This window comes from Amphiura filiformis, chromosome 16 (genome assembly GCF_039555335.1).
Source record: "Amphiura filiformis chromosome 16, Afil_fr2py, whole genome shotgun sequence".
Lineage (NCBI taxonomy): Eukaryota > Metazoa > Echinodermata > Ophiuroidea > Amphilepidida > Amphiuridae > Amphiura > Amphiura filiformis.
Window position 1 is genome coordinate 48,207,445 of NC_092643.1, and position 23,267 is coordinate 48,230,711.

The 23,267-nt window shown below is 33.0% G+C and overlaps 1 protein-coding gene across 1 annotated transcript in view; it reads left to right on the forward strand.

Annotated features, from left to right (window-relative positions):
- The first annotated feature begins 16 nt into the window (after nt 1–16).
- Nucleotides 17–23,267, forward strand: part of LOC140136114 (uncharacterized) — a 42,667-nt gene continuing 19,416 nt past the window's right edge. The window contains exons 1-3 of the mRNA XM_072157820.1: nt 17–101; nt 761–865; nt 3,450–3,677. Of these exons, the coding sequence (XP_072013921.1) occupies nt 41–101; nt 761–865; nt 3,450–3,677 (394 nt within the window). The 5' untranslated portion in view covers nt 17–40. The remainder of the gene's footprint in view (nt 102–760; nt 866–3,449; nt 3,678–23,267) is intronic.

The window sequence follows — 23,267 nt, forward strand, 5'->3', positions numbered from 1 at the left end:
GAGAATGAGGACGGCGAGGTTTGAAATCAGGATTTCAAATATGCTTGGTGGTCAGATAGGCTACCCAGCCACTGCTGTTGTGTTGATTGAGAATGAGGACGGTGAATTTTGCTTTAAAGTGGGTCGGAGAGACCTTGGTTTGCACTCAATATCGAGGCAAATAAAGCTGACACACAAGAGGAAGATAACATGGGTCCTCATAAAGGAGATTCCAAGGTTTGATACAAGGAGAGTCTTTTCCGCCCTAGGTGCATATTTTTTCTCGGGAGTGTGAAAAAGCTCAAAACTTTCGTTTTGGTATGTTATTGGCCTTAACTCTGGAACCACAAGACATGGAAATATATGTGCAGTTATTTAGGAATCGGGTAGCAACGGTTGCACAGTATTTTTGTGGAACCTGAGAGCACATCAGGTACACCAAAATGTATTCTGAATACGAGATATGGCCTTCTGATATCAAGTAATTTAGATTCGCAATATAATTATTTTTGTTGCAAATGATAAAAAAAAAGATATTTTTTTAAATATTTTTGATATTTTTAAATAGATATTAGCAGGCCATATCTCGTATTCAGAATACATTTTGGTGTACCTGATGTGCTCTCAGGTCCCACAAAAATACTGTGCAACCGTAGGCGCTTGCGTCTGCATAGTTTTCCTTCTTAAAGAGTCTTTAACAGCTTGTACAAAACAAATACGAAAAACAGAGTTTTATTGTAATGATATAAATTAACACATTTAGTGTTCTTCTTCATTACAGTAACTTATTGTTTTGCCGAGTCTGCGTACACAGTCGTGGAAGAAGAAAGAAAGGTTACAATTGAGGTGATAAGGAAGGGCTACAAAGGCAGGGCCACTTCCATAGGTAATACTGCTTTCCATAAGAATAACGTAAATTTACATAATGTCATTGCAAGTTGTGACATCATCGCCATCAATGTCCTCTTCACTGTCAGTCATTTTCTGTATGAGAAGGAGTATTGTCACATAGGTTTTCCTCATCACAGCATGTACAGAAGTCTTGGAAGCAAAACCGTCCATTTATTTTACACTTGCATCGTTCACTGGCATGAACTGGTACACCACATCTGACCACATTCGCATTTCACTAAATGTGTCACGGCATCTGGATGTGTCATTACTGGTGTGAAAAGTCCTTTTACCAAGTTCCATCCATAGTTCTACAGGGATGGTTTTTATGGAATTCAACAATATCAATATACCATTATACCCTATTGGGCTTGTTTGTGTTTCAACAGCTACCGTCTTACATCTGCGATATCTTCTATTTTGGTTCCATTAAGATATATCTCACAGACATAAGCTTTCACAGCAAAAGATGTTGAATCGGGAACAGTTTCTGTCACTCCAATCTGGGACAATGCTATAATGATGCCATGGTTGGCATCCAAATCAAGACCTTCCAGCATAATGTTCTACCTTTGCTGGCGAACGTTTCAGCAATGTTGGCCCCAGATAGGCATGAAACCCAGACAGAGCTGCTGCTTTTGATAGCCTTTGTTTACCCATGTTGGTCCGTGAGGGACACATGCTAATCCAAGGGAAATCCACGGACCGTTCCAAGCTCATACAAAAAAAAGCACAAGCCAGCATGGCCAGTGTATGCAAATAAAATACATGCTGGCCTAGATAGCTTTGATAAACAAAGCAAGAAATAGAAGAAAATAGCAAGGAAAATGATAAAGGAGAGAATGCCACTCCCATACAAAATTGTTCAATTTTACTCTTAGCCTTAAAGCATTGTAGATTGGTCCTAGTTTAGTTATTCTTATGACTGACTCCCGTACCTGTTACCATACTTGTGAGCTCTTGTGTCAGCTGCAAGGTTTGGATAGTGTCTTATAACCAGGACCAAGACGTCTGTGTTTGGACCAAGACGTCTAAAGTCATAGCGATCAAAGAGTAGTTGCACTCCACCTTAAGTATTTTACTTCTCCCAGAAACGTTCAATAAATTGACAGGCCAGTTCTGAGCATCTCCTGAACACCCGCTCCTGACGCAACTTCTTGACTGAGCACAAAACAAGTTACCCATGAAGGAAGTGAAACTTAACACGTGGTCATCAAGTGCTATAGCAGTGAAAGTCAAGGATGGAAGTAAATTGGGAGAGCTGAGAAAAGGCAATGTATTATTTGCACGACTTTTAGTCGTATCCAAAGCTCGATATATTGATCTTAAAAACAATATCGGGATGTTCTCTGTAGTACTCAGAACTCTCTTTGCACCAGGTGGATCACTTCTCCAATATTAACTGATGTACCTCCTTGAATCACTACCATGATTCCATGAGGCCATGGATAGTTCACCTAATACTTTGTCTGATCCTTCCTTGCCCGAGGACCCAGTAATTGACGCATCCTTTACTGTTCCTGTAAATAATTTGTATGAGGATATGGATACTAGTCCTGCTGCTGTACCCAACAGATGTCAACGTGTGACATTTGTCCCCGGGATGGTATGGCTGATTTACAGGCACTGGACAAACGAAAGTGGGTGATAACATGCTCAGAATTGGCATGTTACTTTATTGAACGTTTCTGGGAGAAGTATAATAACAATAAAGTACAGCTAGTCTTTGAAACTCCTACTAATATCATAAGCATAGGTATTGTCACCATTTTTAGCCATGTTGCTCACAAGATGAGGTATAGGTGAAAGTATATTAATGATAGGTTTGATATTAATTTAAGATGACCGCCAAACGAAACTACTTACAACTAATTTAATGGCGTTTATGGAATCCCTGGTATCACAAACATGGGCATTGCCACCATTAATTGTTATGTTGCTCACAAGCTGAGATATAGGTGAAAGTATGTTAAACATATCGGCCACTTTGAAATTCAATATCGCCGCCTAACGAAGCTACTTACAACTGTGTTAATGACTTTGTTGTAATCCTTGGTATCACAAATATGGGTATTGCCACCATTTTTAACCGTGTCTGTTGCGTACAAGCCGAGATATAAGTGAAAATATGTAACATGTCGGCCATTTTGAAATTCAAGATGCCTGCCAAACGAAACTACTTACAACTAAGTTAATGGCTTTTATGGACTCCTTGGTTATCACAAACATGGGCATTGTCACCAATTTTAACCCTTGTATGTTGCTCAAAAGCCGAGACTTTTATAGTGCAAAATATTGTAAAAATGGCGGTCATTTTGAAATCCAAGATGGCCACCCTCTGCAGCATCTCCAAAATTTACAAAGATTTTCCTATTTCTAGACGTATGTAGAACATATCTAGATGAGTGGCATTTTCTAATCATCAACATTCTACGAATCTTTACTTGCCCCTCCCCATCTTTTAATGGCAATATAAGTCTGTACGACATGAGAGATAAGCAGCTTCCCCTAACCCGCTACCTCGCTATTACCTAATCCCGGAACCAAATCATAACCAAAAATGACCGTTCACTTTTCAGAGTTTACAACAGAGAGTGATACTGCCCTCTCCGGTCAGGACTTCACCAATATCGGATCGCTCACCGTGTACTTCAGTATCGACCAAGCTGCAGCAACAGTTGACGTCACCGTCACTGACGACGGGAACTATGAACTAACTGAACATTTCAATGTACTTTTGACAAGTTCGGTTGTAGATGAACTTTCTGTTCCGAGCCTGGCCGTTGTCACGATCATCAGTGATGATGGTAGGTTGAAATGTTTTGTTGTGTTTCTGAGAGGGAAAGGGGAGGGAGAGAAGGAAGGATAAAGAAAGAAAGTAAAAATAAAGTAATTTACTGCAGTAATTATATTATACATTATACTGAACCTAAAATGCCCTAAATTCTTACCTTAACCATCTTCGGACTAATGTGCTGTTCTGAAAATTAATACAAACGTTTTTTTCACAACACGGAAAAACAGTGGCATGATCGACGGGAATTATATCTTACAAGATAGCTCTTTAATATTTTGACATGAATACCAGTTTGCATTCCAATTTGCATTATCAATGGCTACATTTCTATTTCCACCCGTCTTAAAGGCCCATATAAAAATAACAGATGTGGAAATAAGAGTATAAACTGACCAGTAGATACCAATTGTAGTCCTACTAATTCATAGCTTATTGGATGGCCTAGGGGAAAGTTAGCCAATATTTGCAAGACTATCCATGTTAAGAGACCTTTTGAATTACAAATATTATAAATGAACACAATTCTACTATCTATCCAGTGTTTAATAAATAGACAAAACCTGTCACATTACTATATATTTATTGCCCCAAATAGTTTCCCTTTTGATGTCTTCTACAGAAGTTGGTTGAGTATAATCAGTGTGTGATTGATGCCAATATTCAACTACGTTTTTATTCTGAGATATGTTTCGACTACAAAATAGGAAATAGAGATGAGGTCTCAAAGTTCATTTTAAAAATCAACAATCCATTTCCAAAATGATTGATGTAATAATTTTTCATTTCGCGTATTCACTGTCGGTAAGTCGTTTAACCCAATTACAATATAGTACTTCGTGTTGTGATCTTATATCGGGTTTTTCTCAAACCTCCCTCAGCATAGTCACCAATCGTACATGTTCTTTTTATCTTATCTTTCTTACCATTACATTCAACTTTCTTTATTATATAATCAGGTGTTACAATCACATTCATAATTATTATAGTATGGTTTCAATAAAGCAACTGATCTGATTTACCATAACGCCAGGTCTCTTTACCTCCACACTGAGAGCAACAATTTATCTACAACCATGGCCAAAATGTGTTGGGACACTTACGGAAAACGTACACTATATTATGGCCTTATTTCCGTTATTGTTAACGTGATAAAATGGAGGTTTCTTTGGTGACAAGCCTAAAGCCTTTCCTAACACCCCAATCCTCCCCTTCCCCACCAATCAATGTTGGGTGCCACTAGGCGCGTGTGACCAAAAAAGTAGGATTCAACATTGATCGGGGGAGTGGGGGCTTATTTACATTACCCTATCAAACCGTCCCAACACTTATGGCCAGCATTGTCTCTAAGCTACAAAAAATCCAATTTTAAAATGTGTGTTTTGGCCCATATCTCCTCAACCATAGCTTGGATTTTCATCAAATTTTACATGAAAATGGAGAAACTGTTTATTTTTTCACTTATATAAAAACTATTGGATTTTCCTCACGTGATATAACAATACGGTCACTTTTTATATGCAATATCATGTATTTTACAGGGCGTGCTGTACATTATTAGCCTACGTGAACTACGTATTTTGAATAAAATGACGTTTTATTTTGAAAGAGTAGTGATTTAGTCGCCAGAAATACATAATATTTGTTGACAGGAATTGATTGAAGTCTTTTAAAAGAGTGACTTTGGACAAAAAATAATACTTAAATTAAAAAAAGATAATTTTTAGACTAAATAACAAACTTTAATAATTGTCATCGTTTGCATCAAAAACGTATGTGGTATTTGCAACAAGTATATCGTGTAAATATAATTATAGTCGGCAGGAGTGGGCTTAAATTACGTTTTATGACTGAAATCTATTAAAGCGCTTTCAAAGAAACTTACGTTTGAAAAATAACATAGCACATAAAAAGAGTAATTATTATACCATTACACATAATTCCTAAATCAGAATTTCATCTTCAGAAGATAGCAAACATCATTGACTATTCACCTTCATATCCTATTAGACTAGTCGACTTCCTGCTGAGAAATAGAAGTCTTAGGTGCATTTTTAGTTAAAACGGTATCTATGTTTTTAAAGTCAATTTGAGTATGCTGAATCCAACAATCATGGATACCATAAATAATTGTAATGTTTTGACATTCTAATTTGCATAAAAACAAAATAACCACCAAAATCATTAAATTAGTATGTAAAACTCTAATTATTTTTGTGGTCATTTTGTTTGATGCAAATTAGCAGGTCAAAGCATATACATTATTTTTGGTATCCGTGATTCATGGATTCAGCATAGGTCATGCCGATTTTAAGGATGAATACTAGTAAATATAATAGTTCATGATTTAGAGATAAGTTACAACAAAAGGTGAATGATCTTCATGATACAACATTACCTATATAACACAACAAACGCAGTATATAATACTAAGAAGCCACAATAAATGCCCATAATAGTGACATTTTGCATTTTATTTGAAAAAAGGAGTTTGTTCGTCTGCAAAGTAATTTGAAAGAAAATTGTCACGAAATAATTATAACAAAAAAAAAAAAAAAAAATTGGATGGAGTCGAACCCGCGCTGTCTATTGGAGATGACCAGCGCGCTAACCAATTGAGCTATCGGAGACCACTGGTGTTCGTATGGTTTTGTTTATTGACAAGTGTCAAATTAATCATGATATTTAAATTGACAATATTGTGCTAAATAAGTTGAATTTCTGAAATGATCATATCGGTAATCCATATTGTTGTGAAAATATTGTGTCGATTTGTAAAACATAACGCCATGAATCCACGATATACCACCGTATTCTTAGAATAAAAGCAATTGACTATGATCAGACTTTATAGCAATGGTTTATCGATGGGATGCATTCATGTGTGTATGGTCATGATGGTGTTTCGTTGGTTTACCGTCGCATCCTTAATACAAAGTCCATACGATATATTTAAATTTCATGATTAGTCTTACTTTAGGAACGAGACTGAATGCGGACATGCTTGAGTTCATGTCACGGTATGTACTATAATAAAAGAGAATCACTACTATCTCTTGATTCAGTTTACGAGTCACTTGAACATGTTAGCTCAGTTGATAAGTTGTCTGTCTTGTACTCAAAAAGTCCGAGTTCAATTCCTAACTATTTAATTTTTTATTTTTTTTTGCTTTCTTTTTAAAATAAATAATTTCTCATATCACTGAATTTCTGTTGAAATGAAAATGTGTAGGATTTTTTTTCATAAATAAGATCACAAATAAAAGCAGAGCATCAACTGAGCTAACACACTGTACTTGTTCATCCATTATTGTATGTAGTCTAAATTAATGCTAACAAGTTGATTTGCTCCGTTACTTCAATTGAGGTAGACAGCATTAAATTGGAAAAACAAGTGTGCATGGGTTCGATTCCTTTATTTGTTTTTTGATCACGAGATGTTGTGATAACTTTTATTTTCTTCTATAACTTTAATATAAGATTTTAATTGGTGGAAACAATAATTTGTCATTTTAAAACCTAACTTTTGACAGTTAAAGTGACGAATAGTGAACTTCAACATGGCCAAAAATATGGCTTTAAGACTTTTTAAGTGACCAGTCCCTAAATTTAAAATGTAGCCATTTATATTTTTTGTGGTCAAGCATAATTATAGGATCTCTTACTGCTCCAAATTTGGTGTCAATATCATAATTACTTTTTGAGTTATAAGCAAAAAACTGAAATTAGATGATTTTTTTTCAACTTTTCAAATACAACCATGGCCAAAATGTGTTGGGACACTTACGGAAAACGTACACTATATTATGGCCTTATTTCCGTTATTGTTAACGTGATAAAATGGAGGTTTCTTTGGTGACAAGCCTAAAGCCTTTCCTAACACCCAATCCTCCCCTTCCCCACCAATCAATGTTGGGTGCCACTAGGCGCGTGTGACCAAAAAGTAGGATTCAACATTGATCGGGGGAGTGGGGGCTTATTTACATTACCCTATCAAACCGTCCCAACACTTATGGCCAGCATTGTCTCTAAGCTACAAACAATCCAATTTTAAAATGTGTGTTTTGGCCCATATCTCCTCAACCATAGCTTGGATTTTCATCAAATTTTACATGAAAATGGAGAAACTGTTTATTTTTTCACTTATATAAAAACTATTGGATTTTCCTCACGTGATATAACAATACGGTCACTTTTTATATGCAATATCATGTATTTTACAGGGCGTGCTGTACATTATTAGCCTACGTGAACTACGTATTTTGAATAAAATGACGTTTTATTTTGAAAGAGTAGTGATTTAGTCGCCAGAAATACATAATATTTGTTGACAGGAATTGATTGAAGTCTTTTAAAAGAGTGACTTTGGACAAAAAATAATACTTAAATTAAAAAAGCTAATTTTTAGACTAAATAACAAACTTTAATAATTGTCATCGTTTGCATCAAAAACGTATGTGGTATTTGCAACAAGTATATCGTGTAAATATAATTATAGTCGGCAGGAGTGGGCTTAAATTACGTTTTATGACTGAAATCTATTAAAGCGCTTTCAAAGAAACTTACGTTTGAAAAATAACATAGCACACAAAAAGAGTAATTATTATACCATTACACATAATTCCTAAATCAGAATTTCATCTTCAGAAGATAGCAAACATCATTGACTATTCACCTTCATATCCTATTAGACTAGTCGACTTCCTGCTGAGAAATAGAAGTCTTAGCTGCACTTTCGAGTTTAAATCAGTATCTATGTTTTTAAAGTCAATTTGAGTATGCTGAATCAACAATCATGGATACCATAAATAATTGTAATGTTTGACATTCTAATTTGCATAAAACAAAATAACCACCAAAATCATTAAATTAGTATGTAAAACTCTAATTATTTTTGTGGTCATTTTGTTTGATGCAAATTAGCAGGTCAAAGCATATACATTATTTTTGGTATCCGTGATTCATGGATTCAGCATAGGTCATGCCGATTTTAAGGATGAATACTAGTAAATATAATAGTTCATGATTTAGAGATAAGTTACAACAAAAGGTGAATGATCTTCATGATACAACATTACCTATATAACACAACAAACGCAGTATATAATACTAAGAAGCCACAATAAATGCCCATAATAGTGACATTTTGCATTTTATTTGAAAAAGGAGTTTGTTCGTCTGCAAAGTAATTTGAAAGAAAATTGTCACGAAATAATTATAACAAAAAAAAAAAAAAAAAATTGGATGGAGTCGAACCCGCGCTGTCTATTGGAGATGACCAGCGCGCTAACCAATTGAGCTATCGGAGACCACTGGTGTTCGTATGGTTTTGTTTATTGACAAGTGTCAAATTAATCATGATATTTAAATTGACAATATTGTGCTAAATAAGTTGAATTTCTGAAATGATCATATCGGTAATCCATATTGTTGTGAAAATATTGTGTCGATTTGTAAAACATAACGCCATGAATCCACGATATACCACCGTATTCTTAGAATAAAAGCAATTGACTATGATCAGACTTTATAGCAATGGTTTATCGATGGGATGCATTCATGTGTGTATGGTCATGATGGTGTTTCGTTGGTTTACCGTCGCATCCTTAATACAAAGTCCATACGATATATTTAAATTTCATGATTAGTCTTACTTTAGGAACGAGACTGAATGCGGACATGCTTGAGTTCATGTCACGGTATGTACTATAATAAAAGAGAATCACTACTATCTCTTGATTCAGTTTACGAGTCACTTGAACATGTTAGCTCAGTTGATAAGTTGTCTGTCTTGTACTCAAAAAGTCCGAGTTCAATTCCTAACTATTTAATTTTTTTTTTTTTTTGCTTTCTTTTTAAAATATATTATTTCTCATATCTCTGAATTTCTGTTGAAATGAAAATGTGTAGGATTTTTTTTCATAAATAAGATCACAAATAAAGCAGAGCATCAACTGAGCTAACACACTGTACTTGTTCATCCATTATTGTATGTAGTCTAAATTAATGCTAACAAGTTGATTTGCTCCGTTACTTCAATTGAGGTAGACAGCATTAAATTGGAAAAACAAGTGTGCATGGGTTCGATTCCTTTATTTGTTTTTTGATCACGAGATGTTGTGATAACTTTTATTTTCTTCTATAACTTTAATATAAGATTTTAATTGGTGGAAACAATAATTTGTCATTTTAAAACTTAACTTTTTGACAGTTAAAGTGACGAATAGTGAACTTCAACATGGCCAAAAATATGGCTTTAAGACTTTTTAAGTGACCAGTCCCTAAATTTAAAATGTAGCCATTTATATTTTTTGTGGTCAAGCATAATTATAGGATCTCTTACTGCTCCAAATTTGGTGTCAATATCATAATTACTTTTTGAGTTATAAGCAAAAAACTGAAATTAGATGATTTTTTTTCAACTTTTCAAATACAACCATGGCCAAAATGTGTTGGGACACTTACGGAAAACGTACACTATATTATGGCCTTATTTCCGTTATTGTTAACGTGATAAAATGGAGGTTTCTTTGGTGACAAGCCTAAAGCCTTTCCTAACACCCCAATCCTCCCCCTTCCCCACCAATCAATGTTGGGTGCCACTAGGCGCGTGTGACCAAAAAAGTAGGATTCAACATTGATCGGGGGGAGTGGGGGCTTATTTACATTACCCTATCAAACCGTCCCAACACTTATGGCCAGCATTGTCTCTAAGCTACAAAAAATCCAATTTTAAAATGTGTGTTTTGGCCCATATCTCCTCAACCATAGCTTGGATTTTCATCAAATTTTACATGAAAATGGAGAAACTGTTTATTTTTTCACTTATATAAAAACTATTGGATTTTCCTCACGTGATATAACAATACGGTCACTTTTTATATGCAATATCATGTATTTTACAGGGCGTGCTGTACATTATTAGCCTACGTGAACTACGTATTTTGAATAAAATGACGTTTTATTTTGAAAGAGTAGTGATTTAGTCGCCAGAAATACATAATATTTGTTGACAGGAATTGATTGAAGTCTTTTAAAAGAGTGACTTTGGACAAAAAATAATACTTAAATTAAAAAAAGCTAATTTTTAGACTAAATAACAAACTTTAATAATTGTCATCGTTTGCATCAAAAACGTATGTGGTATTTGCAACAAGTATATCGTGTAAATATAATTATAGTCGGCAGGAGTGGGCTTAAATTACGTTTTATGACTGAAATCTATTAAAGCGCTTTCAAAGAAACTTACGTTTGAAAAATAACATAGCACATAAAAAGAGTAATTATTATACCATTACACATAATTCCTAAATCAGAATTTCATCTTCAGAAGATAGCAAACATCATTGACTATTCACCTTCATATCCTATTAGACTAGTCGACTTCCTGCTGAGAAATAGAAGTCTTAGGTGCATTTTTTAGTTTAAAACGGTATCTATGTTTTAAAGTCAATTTGAGTATGCTGAATCCAACAATCATGGATACCATAAATAATTGTAATGTTTTGACATTCTAATTTGCATAAAAACAAAATAACCACCAAAATCATTAAATTAGTATGTAAAACTCTAATTATTTTTGTGGTCATTTTGTTTGATGCAAATTAGCAGGTCAAAGCATATACATTATTTTTGGTATCCGTGATTCATGGATTCAGCATAGGTCATGCCGATTTTAAGGATGAATACTAGTAAATATAATAGTTCATGATTTAGAGATAAGTTACAACAAAAGGTGAATGATCTTCATGATACAACATTACCTATATAACACAACAAACGCAGTATATAATACTAAGAAGCCACAATAAATGCCCATAATAGTGACATTTTGCATTTTATTTGAAAAAAGGAGTTTGTTCGTCTGCAAAGTAATTTGAAAGAAAATTGTCACGAAATAATTATAACAAAAAAAAAAAAAAAAAAAAATTGGATGGAGTCGAACCCGCGCTGTCTATTGGAGATGACCAGCGCGCTAACCAATTGAGCTATCGGAGACCACTGGTGTTCGTATGGTTTTGTTTATTGACAAGTGTCAAATTAATCATGATATTTAAATTGACAATATTGTGCTAAATAAGTTGAATTTCTGAAATGATCATATCGGTAATCCATATTGTTGTGAAAATATTGTGTCGATTTGTAAAACATAACGCCATGAATCCACGATATACCACCGTATTCTTAGAATAAAAGCAATTGACTATGATCAGACTTTATAGCAATGGTTTATCGATGGGATGCATTCATGTGTGTATGGTCATGATGGTGTTTCGTTGGTTTACCGTCGCATCCTTAATACAAAGTCCATACGATATATTTAAATTTCATGATTAGTCTTACTTTAGGAACGAGACTGAATGCGGACATGCTTGAGTTCATGTCACGGTATGTACTATAATAAAAGAGAATCACTACTATCTCTTGATTCAGTTTACGAGTCACTTGAACATGTTAGCTCAGTTGATAAGTTGTCTGTCTTGTACTCAAAAAGTCCGAGTTCAATTCCTAACTATTTAATTTTTATTTTTTTTGCTTTCTTTTTAAAATAAATAATTTCTCATATCACTGAATTTCTGTTGAAATGAAAATGTGTAGGATTTTTTTTCATAAATAAGATCACAAATAAAAGCAGAGCATCAACTGAGCTAACACACTGTACTTGTTCATCCATTATTGTATGTAGTCTAAATTAATGCTAACAAGTTGATTTGCTCCGTTACTTCAATTGAGGTAGACAGCATTAAATTGGAAAAACAAGTGTGCATGGGTTCGATTCCTTTATTTGTTTTTTGATCACGAGATGTTGTGATAACTTTTATTTTCTTCTATAACTTTAATATAAGATTTTAATTGGTGGAAACAATAATTTGTCATTTTAAAACCTAACTTTTTGACAGTTAAAGTGACGAATAGTGAACTTCAACATGGCCAAAAATATGGCTTTAAGACTTTTTAAGTGACCAGTCCCTAAATTTAAAATGTAGCCATTTATATTTTTTGTGGTCAAGCATAATTATAGGATCTCTTACTGCTCCAAATTTGGTGTCAATATCATAATTACTTTTTGAGTTATAAGCAAAAAACTGAAATTAGATGATTTTTTTTCAACTTTTCAAATACAACCATGGCCAAAATGTGTTGGGACACTTACGGAAAACGTACACTATATTATGGCCTTATTTCCGTTATTGTTAACGTGATAAAATGGAGGTTTCTTTGGTGACAAGCCTAAAGCCTTTCCTAACACCCCAATCCTCCCCTTCCCCACCAATCAATGTTGGGTGCCACTAGGCGCGTGTGACCAAAAAAGTAGGATTCAACATTGATCGGGGGAGTGGGGGCTTATTTACATTACCCTATCAAACCGTCCCAACACTTATGGCCAGCATTGTCTCTAAGCTAAAAAAAATCCAATTTTAAAATGTGTGTTTTGGCCCATATCTCCTCAACCATAGCTTGGATTTTCATCAAATTTTACATGAAAATGGAGAAACTGTTTATTTTTTCACTTATATAAAAACTATTGGATTTTCCTCACGTGATATAACAATACGGTCACTTTTTATATGCAATATCATGTATTTTACAGGGCGTGCTGTACATTATTAGCCTACGTGAACTACGTATTTTGAATAAAATGACGTTTTATTTTGAAAGAGTAGTGATTTAGTCGCCAGAAATACATAATATTTGTTGACAGGAATTGATTGAAGTCTTTTAAAAGAGTGACTTTGGACAAAAAATAATACTTAAATTAAAAAAGCTAATTTTTAGACTAAATAACAAACTTTAATAATTGTCATCGTTTGCATCAAAAACGTATGTGGTATTTGCAACAAGTATATCGTGTAAATATAATTATAGTCGGCAGGAGTGGGCTTAAATTACGTTTTATGACTGAAATCTATTAAAGCGCTTTCAAAGAAACTTACGTTTGAAAAATAACATAGCACATAAAAAGAGTAATTATTATACCATTACACATAATTCCTAAATCAGAATTTCATCTTCAGAAGATAGCAAACATCATTGACTATTCACCTTCATATCCTATTAGACTAGTCGACTTCCTGCTGAGAAATAGAAGTCTTAGGTGCATTTTTAGTTTAAAACGGTATCTATGTTTTTAAAGTCAATTTGAGTATGCTGAATCCAACAATCATGGATACCATAAATAATTGTAATGTTTTGACATTCTAATTTGCATAAAAACAAAATAACCACCAAAATCATTAAATTAGTATGTAAAACTCTAATTATTTTTGTGGTCATTTTGTTTGATGCAAATTAGCAGGTCAAAGCATATACATTATTTTTGGTATCCGTGATTCATGGATTCAGCATAGGTCATGCCGATTTTAAGGATGAATACTAGTAAATATAATAGTTCATGATTTAGAGATAAGTTACAACAAAAGGTGAATGATCTTCATGATACAACATTACCTATATAACACAACAAACGCAGTATATAATACTAAGAAGCCACAATAAATGCCCATAATAGTGACATTTTGCATTTTATTTGAAAAAAGGAGTTTGTTCGTCTGCAAAGTAATTTGAAAGAAAATTGTCACGAAATAATTATAACAAAAAAAAAAAAAAAAAAATTGGATGGAGTCGAACCCGCGCTGTCTATTGGAGATGACCAGCGCGCTAACCAATTGAGCTATCGGAGACCACTGGTGTTCGTATGGTTTTGTTTATTGACAAGTGTCAAATTAATCATGATATTTAAATTGACAATATTGTGCTAAATAAGTTGAATTTCTGAAATGATCATATCGGTAATCCATATTGTTGTGAAAATATTGTGTCGATTTGTAAAACATAACGCCATGAATCCACGATATACCACCGTATTCTTAGAATAAAAGCAATTGACTATGATCAGACTTTATAGCAATGGTTTATCGATGGGATGCATTCATGTGTGTATGGTCATGATGGTGTTTCGTTGGTTTACCGTCGCATCCTTAATACAAAGTCCATACGATATATTTAAATTTCATGATTAGTCTTACTTTAGGAACGAGACTGAATGCGGACATGCTTGAGTTCATGTCACGGTATGTACTATAATAAAAGAGAATCACTACTATCTCTTGATTCAGTTTACGAGTCACTTGAACATGTTAGCTCAGTTGATAAGTTGTCTGTCTTGTACTCAAAAAGTCCGAGTTCAATTCCTAACTATTTAATTTTTTATTTTTTTTTTTTGCTTTCTTTTTAAAATAAATAATTTCTCATATCACTGAATTTCTGTTGAAATGAAAATGTGTAGGATTTTTTTCATAAATAAGATCACAAATAAAAGCAGAGCATCAACTGAGCTAACACACTGTACTTGTTCATCCATTATTGTATGTAGTCTAAATTAATGCTAACAAGTTGATTTGCTCCGTTACTTCAATTGAGGTAGACAGCATTAAATTGGAAAAACAAGTGTGCATGGGTTCGATTCCTTTATTTGTTTTTTGATCACGAGATGTTGTGATAACTTTTATTTTCTTCTATAACTTTAATATAAGATTTTAATTGGTGGAAACAATAATTTGTCATTTTAAAACCTAACTTTTTGACAGTTAAAGTGACGAATAGTGAACTTCAACATGGCCAAAATATGGCTTTAAGACTTTTTAAGTGACCAGTCCCTAAATTTAAAATGTAGCCATTTATATTTTTTGTGGTCAAGCATAATTATAGGATCTCTTACTGCTCCAAATTTGGTGTCAATATCATAATTACTTTTTGAGTTATAAGCAAAAAACTGAAATTAGATGATTTTTTTTCTTTTTTTCAAATACAACCATGGCCAAAATGTGTTGGGACACTTACGGAAAACGTACACTATATTATGGCCTTATTTCCGTTATTGTTAACGTGATAAAATGGAGGTTTCTTTGGTGACAAGCCTAAAGCCTTTCCTAACACCCCAATCCTCCCCTTCCCCACCAATCAATGTTGGGTGCCACTAGGCGCGTGTGACCAAAAAAGTAGGATTCAACATTGATCGGGGGAGTGGGGGCTTATTTACATTACCCTATCAAACCGTCCCAACACTTATGGCCAGCATTGTCTCTAAGCTACAAAAATCCAATTTTAAAATGTGTGTTTTGGCCCATATCTCCTCAACCATAGCTTGGATTTTCATCAAATTTTACATGAAAATGGAGAAACTGTTTATTTTTTCACTTATATAAAAACTATTGGATTTTCCTCACGTGATATAACAATACGGTCACTTTTTATATGCAATATCATGTATTTTACAGGGCGTGCTGTACATTATTAGCCTACGTGAACTACGTATTTTGAATAAAATGACGTTTTATTTTGAAAGAGTAGTGATTTAGTCGCCAGAAATACATAATATTTGTTGACAGGAATTGATTGAAGTCTTTAAAAGAGTGACTTTGGACAAAAAAATAATACTTAAATTAAAAAAAGCTAATTTTTAGACTAAATAACAAACTTTAATAATTGTCATCGTTTGCATCAAAAACGTATGTGGTATTTGCAACAAGTATATCGTGTAAATATAATTATAGTCGGCAGGAGTGGGCTTAAATTACGTTTTATGACTGAAATCTATTAAAGCGCTTTCAAAGAAACTTACGTTTGAAAAATAACATAGCACATAAAAAGAGTAATTATTATACCATTACACATAATTCCTAAATCAGAATTTCATCTTCAGAAGATAGCAAACATCATTGACTATTCACCTTCATATCCTATTAGACTAGTCGACTTCCTGCTGAGAAATAGAAGTCTTAGGTGCATTTTTTAGTTTAAAACGGTATCTATGTTTTTAAAGTCAATTTGAGTATGCTGAATCCAACAATCATGGATACCATAAATAATTGTAATGTTTTGACATTCTAATTTGCATAAAAACAAAATAACCACCAAAATCATTAAATTAGTATGTAAAACTCTAATTATTTTTGTGGTCATTTTGTTTGATGCAAATTAGCAGGTCAAAGCATATACATTATTTTTGGTATCCGTGATTCATGGATTCAGCATAGGTCATGCCGATTTTAAGGATGAATACTAGTAAATATAATAGTTCATGATTTAGAGATAAGTTACAACAAAAGGTGAATGATCTTCATGATACAACATTACCTATATAACACAACAAACGCAGTATATAATACTAAGAAGCCACAATAAATGCCCATAATAGTGACATTTTGCATTTTATTTGAAAAAAGGAGTTTGTTCGTCTGCAAAGTAATTTGAAAGAAAATTGTCACGAAATAATTATAACAAAAAAAAAAAAAAAAAAAAATTGGATGGAGTCGAACCCGCGCTGTCTATTGGAGATGACCAGCGCGCTAACCAATTGAGCTATCGGAGACCACTGGTGTTCGTATGGTTTTGTTTATTGACAAGTGTCAAATTAATCATGATATTTAAATTGACAATATTGTGCTAAATAAGTTGAATTTCTGAAATGATCATATCGGTAATCCATATTGTTGTGAAAATATTGTGTCGATTTGTAAAACATAACGCCATGAATCCACGATATACCACCGTATTCTTAGAATAAAAGCAATTGACTATGATCAGACTTTATAGCAATGGTTTATCGATGGGATGCATTCATGTGTGTATGGTCATGATGGTGTTTCGTTGGTTTACCGTCGCATCCTTAATACAAAGTCCATACGATATATTTAAATTTCATGATTAGTCTTACTTTAGGAACGAGACTGAATGCGGACATGCTTGAGTTCATGTCACGGTATGTACTATAATAAAGAGAATCACTACTATCTCTTGATTCAGTTTACGAGTCACTTGAACATGTTAGCTCAGTTGATAAGTTGTCTGTCTTGTACTCAAAGAGTCCGAGTTCAATTCCTAACTATTTAATTTTTTATTTTTTTTGCTTTCTTTTTAAAATAAATAATTTCTCATATCACTGAATTTCTGTTGAAATGAAAATGTGTAGGATTTTTTTCATAAATAAGATCACAAATAAAAGCAGAGCATCAACTGAGCTAACACACTGTACTTGTTCATCCATTATTGTATGTAGTCTAAATTAATGCTAACAAGTTGATTTGCTCCGTTACTTCAATTGAGGTAGACAGCATTAAATTGGAAAAACAAGTGTGCATGGGTTCGATTCCTTTATTTGTTTTTGATCACGAGATGTTGTGATAACTTTTATTTTCTTCTATAACTTTAATATAAGATTTTAATTGGTGGAAACAATAATTTGTCATTTTAAAACCTAACTTTTGACAGTTAAAGTGACGAATAGTGAACTTCAACATGGCCAAAAATATGGCTTTAAGACTTTTTTAAGTGACCAGTCCCTAAATTTAAAATGTAGCCATTTATATTTTTTGTGGTCAAGCATAATTATAGGATCTCTTACTGCTCCAAATTTGGTGTTAATATCATAATTACTTTTTTGAGTTATAAGCAAAAACTGAAATTAGATGATTTTTTTCAACTTTTCAAATACAACCATGGCCAAAATGTGTTGGGACACTTACGGAAAACGTACACTATATTATGGCCTTATTTCCGTTATTGTTAACGTGATAAAATGGAGGTTTCTTTGGTGACAAGCCTAAAGCCTTTCCTAACACCCCAATCCTTCCCCTTCCCCACCAATCAATGTTGGGTGCCACTAGGCGCGTGTGACCAAAAAAGTAGGATTCAACATTGATCGGGGGAGTGGGGGCTTATTTACATTACCCTATCAAACCGTCCCAACACTTATGGCCAGCATTGTCTCTAAGCTACAAAAATCCAATTTTAAAATGTGTGTTTTGGCCCATATCTCCTCAACCATAGCTTGGATTTTCATCAAATTTTACATGAAAATGGAGAAACTGTTTATTTTTCACTTATATAAAAACTATTGGATTTTCCTCACGTGATATAACAATACGGTCACTTTTTATATGCAATATCATGTATTTTACAGGGCGTGCTGTACATTATTAGCCTACGTGAACTACGTATTTTGAATAAAATGACGTTTTATTTTGAAAGAGTAGTGATTTAGTCGCCAGAAATACATAATATTTGTTGACAGGAATTGATTGAAGTCTTTTAAAAGAGTGACTTTGGACAAAAAATAATACTTAAATTAAAAAAGCTAATTTTTAGACTAAATAACAAACTTTAATAATTGTCATCGTTTGCATCAAAAACGTATGTGGTATTTGCAACAAGTATATCGTGTAAATATAATTATAGTCGGCAGGAGTGGGCTTAAATTACGTTTTATGACTGAAATCTATTAAAGCGCTTTCAAAGAAACTTACGTTTGAAAAATAACATAGCACATAAAAAGAGTAATTATTATACCATTACACATAATTCCTAAATCAGAATTTCATCTTCAGAAGATAGCAAACATCATTGACTATTCACCTTCATATCCTATTAGACTAGTCGACTTCCTGCTGAGAAATAGAAGTCTTAGGTGCATTTTTTTAGTTTAAAACGGTATCTATGTTTTTAAAGTCAATTTGAGTATGCTGAATCCAACAATCATGGATACCATAAATAATTGTAATGTTTTGACATTCTAATTTGCATAAAAACAAAATAACCACCAAAATCATTAAATTAGTATGTAAAACTCTAATTATTTTTGTGGTCATTTTGTTTGATGCAAATTAGCAGGTAAAAGCATATACATTATTTTTGGTATCCGTGATTCATGGATTCAGCATAGGTCATGCCGATTTTAAGGATGAATACTAGTAAATATAATAGTTCATGATTTAGAGATAAGTTACAACAAAAGGTGAATGATCTTCATGATACAACATTACCTATATAACACAACAAACGCAGTATATAATACTAAGAAGCCACAATAAATGCCCATAATAGTGACATTTTGCATTTTATTTGAAAAAAGGAGTTTGTTCGTCTGCAAAGTAATTTGAAAGAAAATTGTCACGAAATAATTATAACAAAAAAAAAAAAAAAATTGGATGGAGTCGAACCCGCGCTGTCTATTGGAGATGACCAGCGCGCTAACCAATTGAGCTATCGGAGACCACTGGTGTTCGTATGGTTTTGTTTATTGACAAGTGTCAAATTAATCATGATATTTAAATTGACAATATTGTGCTAAATAAGTTGAATTTCTGAAATGATCATATCGGTAATCCATATTGTTGTGAAAATATTGTGTCGATTTGTAAAACATAACGCCATGAATCCACGATATACCACCGTATTCTTAGAATAAAAGCAATTGACTATGATCAGACTTTATAGCAATGGTTTATCGATGGGATGCATTCATGTGTGTATGGTCATGATGGTGTTTCGTTGGTTTACCGTCGCATCCTTAATACAAAGTCCATACGATATATTTAAATTTCATGATTAGTCTTACTTTAGGAACGAGACTGAATGCGGACATGCTTGAGTTCATGTCACGGTATGTACTATAATAAAAGAGAATCACTACTATCTCTTGATTCAGTTTACGAGTCACTTGAACATGTTAGCTCAGTTGATAAGTTGTCTGTCTTGTACTCAAAAAGTCCGAGTTCAATTCCTAACTATTTAATTTTTTATTTTTTTTGCTTTCTTTTTAAAATAAATAATTTCTCATATCACTGAATTTCTGTTGAAATGAAAATGTGTAGGATTTTTTTCATAAATAAGATCACAAATAAAAGCAGAGCATCAACTGAGCTAACACACTGTACTTGTTCATCCATTATTGTATGTAGTCTAAATTAATGCTAACAAGTTGATTTGCTCCGTTACTTCAATTGAGGTAGACAGCATTAAATTGGAAAAACAAGTGTGCATGGGTTCGATTCCTTTATTTGTTTTTGATCACGAGATGTTGTGATAACTTTTATTTTCTTCTATAACTTTAATATAAGATTTTAATTGGTGGAAACAATAATTTGTCATTTTAAAACCTAACTTTTGACAGTTAAAGTGACGAATAGTGAACTTCAACATGGCCAAAAATATGGCTTTAAGCTTTTTTAAGTGACCAGTCCCTAAATTTAAAATGTAGCCATTTATATTTTTTGTGGTCAAGCATAATTATAGGATCTCTTACTGCTCCAAATTTGGTGTCAATATCATAATTACTTTTTGAGTTATAAGCAAAAAACTGAAATTAGATGATTTTTTTTCAACTTTTCAAATACAACCATGGCCAAAATGTGTTGGGACACTTACGGAAAACGTACACTATATTATGGCCTTATTTCCGTTATTGTTAACGTGATAAAATGGAGGTTTCTTTGGTGACAAGCCTAAAGCCTTTCCTAACACCCCAATCCCCCCCTTCCCCACCAATCAATGTTGGGTGCCACTAGGCGCGTGTGACCAAAAAAGTAGGATTCAACATTGATCGGGGGGAGTGGGGGGCTTATTTACATTACCCTATCAAACCGTCCCAACACTTATGGCCAGCATTGTCTCTAAGCTACAAAAATCCAATTTTAAATGTGTGTGTTTTGGCCCATATCTCCTCAACCATAGCTTGGATTTTCATCAAATTTTACATGAAAATGGAGAAACTGTTTATTTTTTCACTTATATAAAAACTATTGGATTTTCCTCACGTGATATAACAATACGGTCACTTTTTATATGCAATATCATGTATTTTACAGGGCGTGCTGTACATTATTAGCCTACGTGAACTACGTATTTTGAATAAAATGACGTTTTATTTTGAAAGAGTAGTGATTTAGTCGCCAGAAATACATAATATTTGTTGACAGGAATTGATTGAAGTCTTTTAAAAGAGTGACTTTGGACAAAAAATAATACTTAAATTAAAAAAAGCTAATTTTTAGACTAAATAACAAACTTTAATAATTGTCATCGTTTGCATCAAAAACGTATGTGGTATTTGCAACAAGTATATCGTGTAAATATAATTATAGTCGGCAGGAGTGGGCTTAAATTACGTTTTATGACTGAAATCTATTAAAGCGCTTTCAAAGAAACTTACGTTTGAAAAATAACATAGCACATAAAAAGAGTAATTATTATACCATTACACATAATTCCTAAATCAGAATTTCATCTTCAGAAGATAGCAAACATCATTGACTATTCACCTTCATATCCTATTAGACTAGTCGACTTCCTGCTGAGAAATAGAAGTCTTAGGTGCATTTTTTAGTTAAAAACGGTATCTATGTTTTTAAAGTCAATTTGAGTATGCTGAATCCAACAATCATGGATACCATAAATAATTGTAATGTTTTGACATTCTAATTTGCATAAAAACAAAATAACCACCAAAATCATTAAATTAGTATGTAAAACTCTAATTATTTTTGTGGTCATTTTGTTTGATGCAAATTAGCAGGTCAAAGCATATACATTATTTTTGGTATCCGTGATTCATGGATTCAGCATAGGTCATGGCGATTTTAAGGATGAATACTAGTAAATATAATAGTTCATGATTTAGAGATAAGTTACAACAAAAGGTGAATGATCTTCATGATACAACATTACCTATATAACACAACAAACGCAGTATATAATACTAAGAAGCCACAATAAATGCCCATAATAGTGACATTTTGCATTTTATTTGAAAAAGGAGTTTGTTCGTCTGCAAAGTAATTTGAAAGAAAATTGTCACGAAATAATTATAACAAAAAAAAAAAAAAAAAAATTGGATGGAGTCGAACCCGCGCTGTCTATTGGAGATGACCAGCGCGCTAACCAATTGAGCTATCGGAGACCACTGGTGTTCGTATGGTTTTGTTTATTGACAAGTGTCAAATTAATCATGATATTTAAATTGACAATATTGTGCTAAATAAGTTGAATTTCTGAAATGATCATATCGGTAATCCATATTGTTGTGAAAATATTGTGTCGATTTGTAAAACATAACGCCATGAATCCACGATATACCACCGTATTCTTAGAATAAAAGCAATTGACTATGATCAGACTTTATAGCAATGGTTTATCGATGGGATGCATTCATGTGTGTATGGTCATGATGGTGTTTCGTTGGTTTACCGTCGCATCCTTAATACAAAGTCCATACGATATATTTAAATTTCATGATTAGTCTTACTTTAGGAACGAGACTGAATGCGGACATGCTTGAGTTCATGTCACGGTATGTACTATAATAAAAGAGAATCACTACTATCTCTTGATTCAGTTTACGAGTCACTTGAACATGTTAGCTCAGTTGATAAGTTGTCTGTCTTGTACTCAAAAAGTCCGAGTTCAATTCCTAACTATTTAATTTTTTATTTTTTTTTTTTTTTTTTTTTAAAATAAATAATTTCTCCTATCACTGAATTTCTGTTGAAATGAAAATGTGTAGGATTTTTTTCATAAATAAGATCACAAATAAAAGCAGAGCATCAACTGAGCTAACACACTGTACTTGTTCATCCATTATTGTATGTAGTCTAAATTAATGCTAACAAGTTGATTTGCTCCGTTACTTCAATTGAGGTAGACAGCATTAAATTGGAAAAACAAGTGTGCATGGGTTCGATTCCTTTATTTGTTTTTTGATCACGAGATGTTGTGATAACTTTTATTTTCTTCTATAACTTTAATATAAGATTTTAATTGGTGGAAA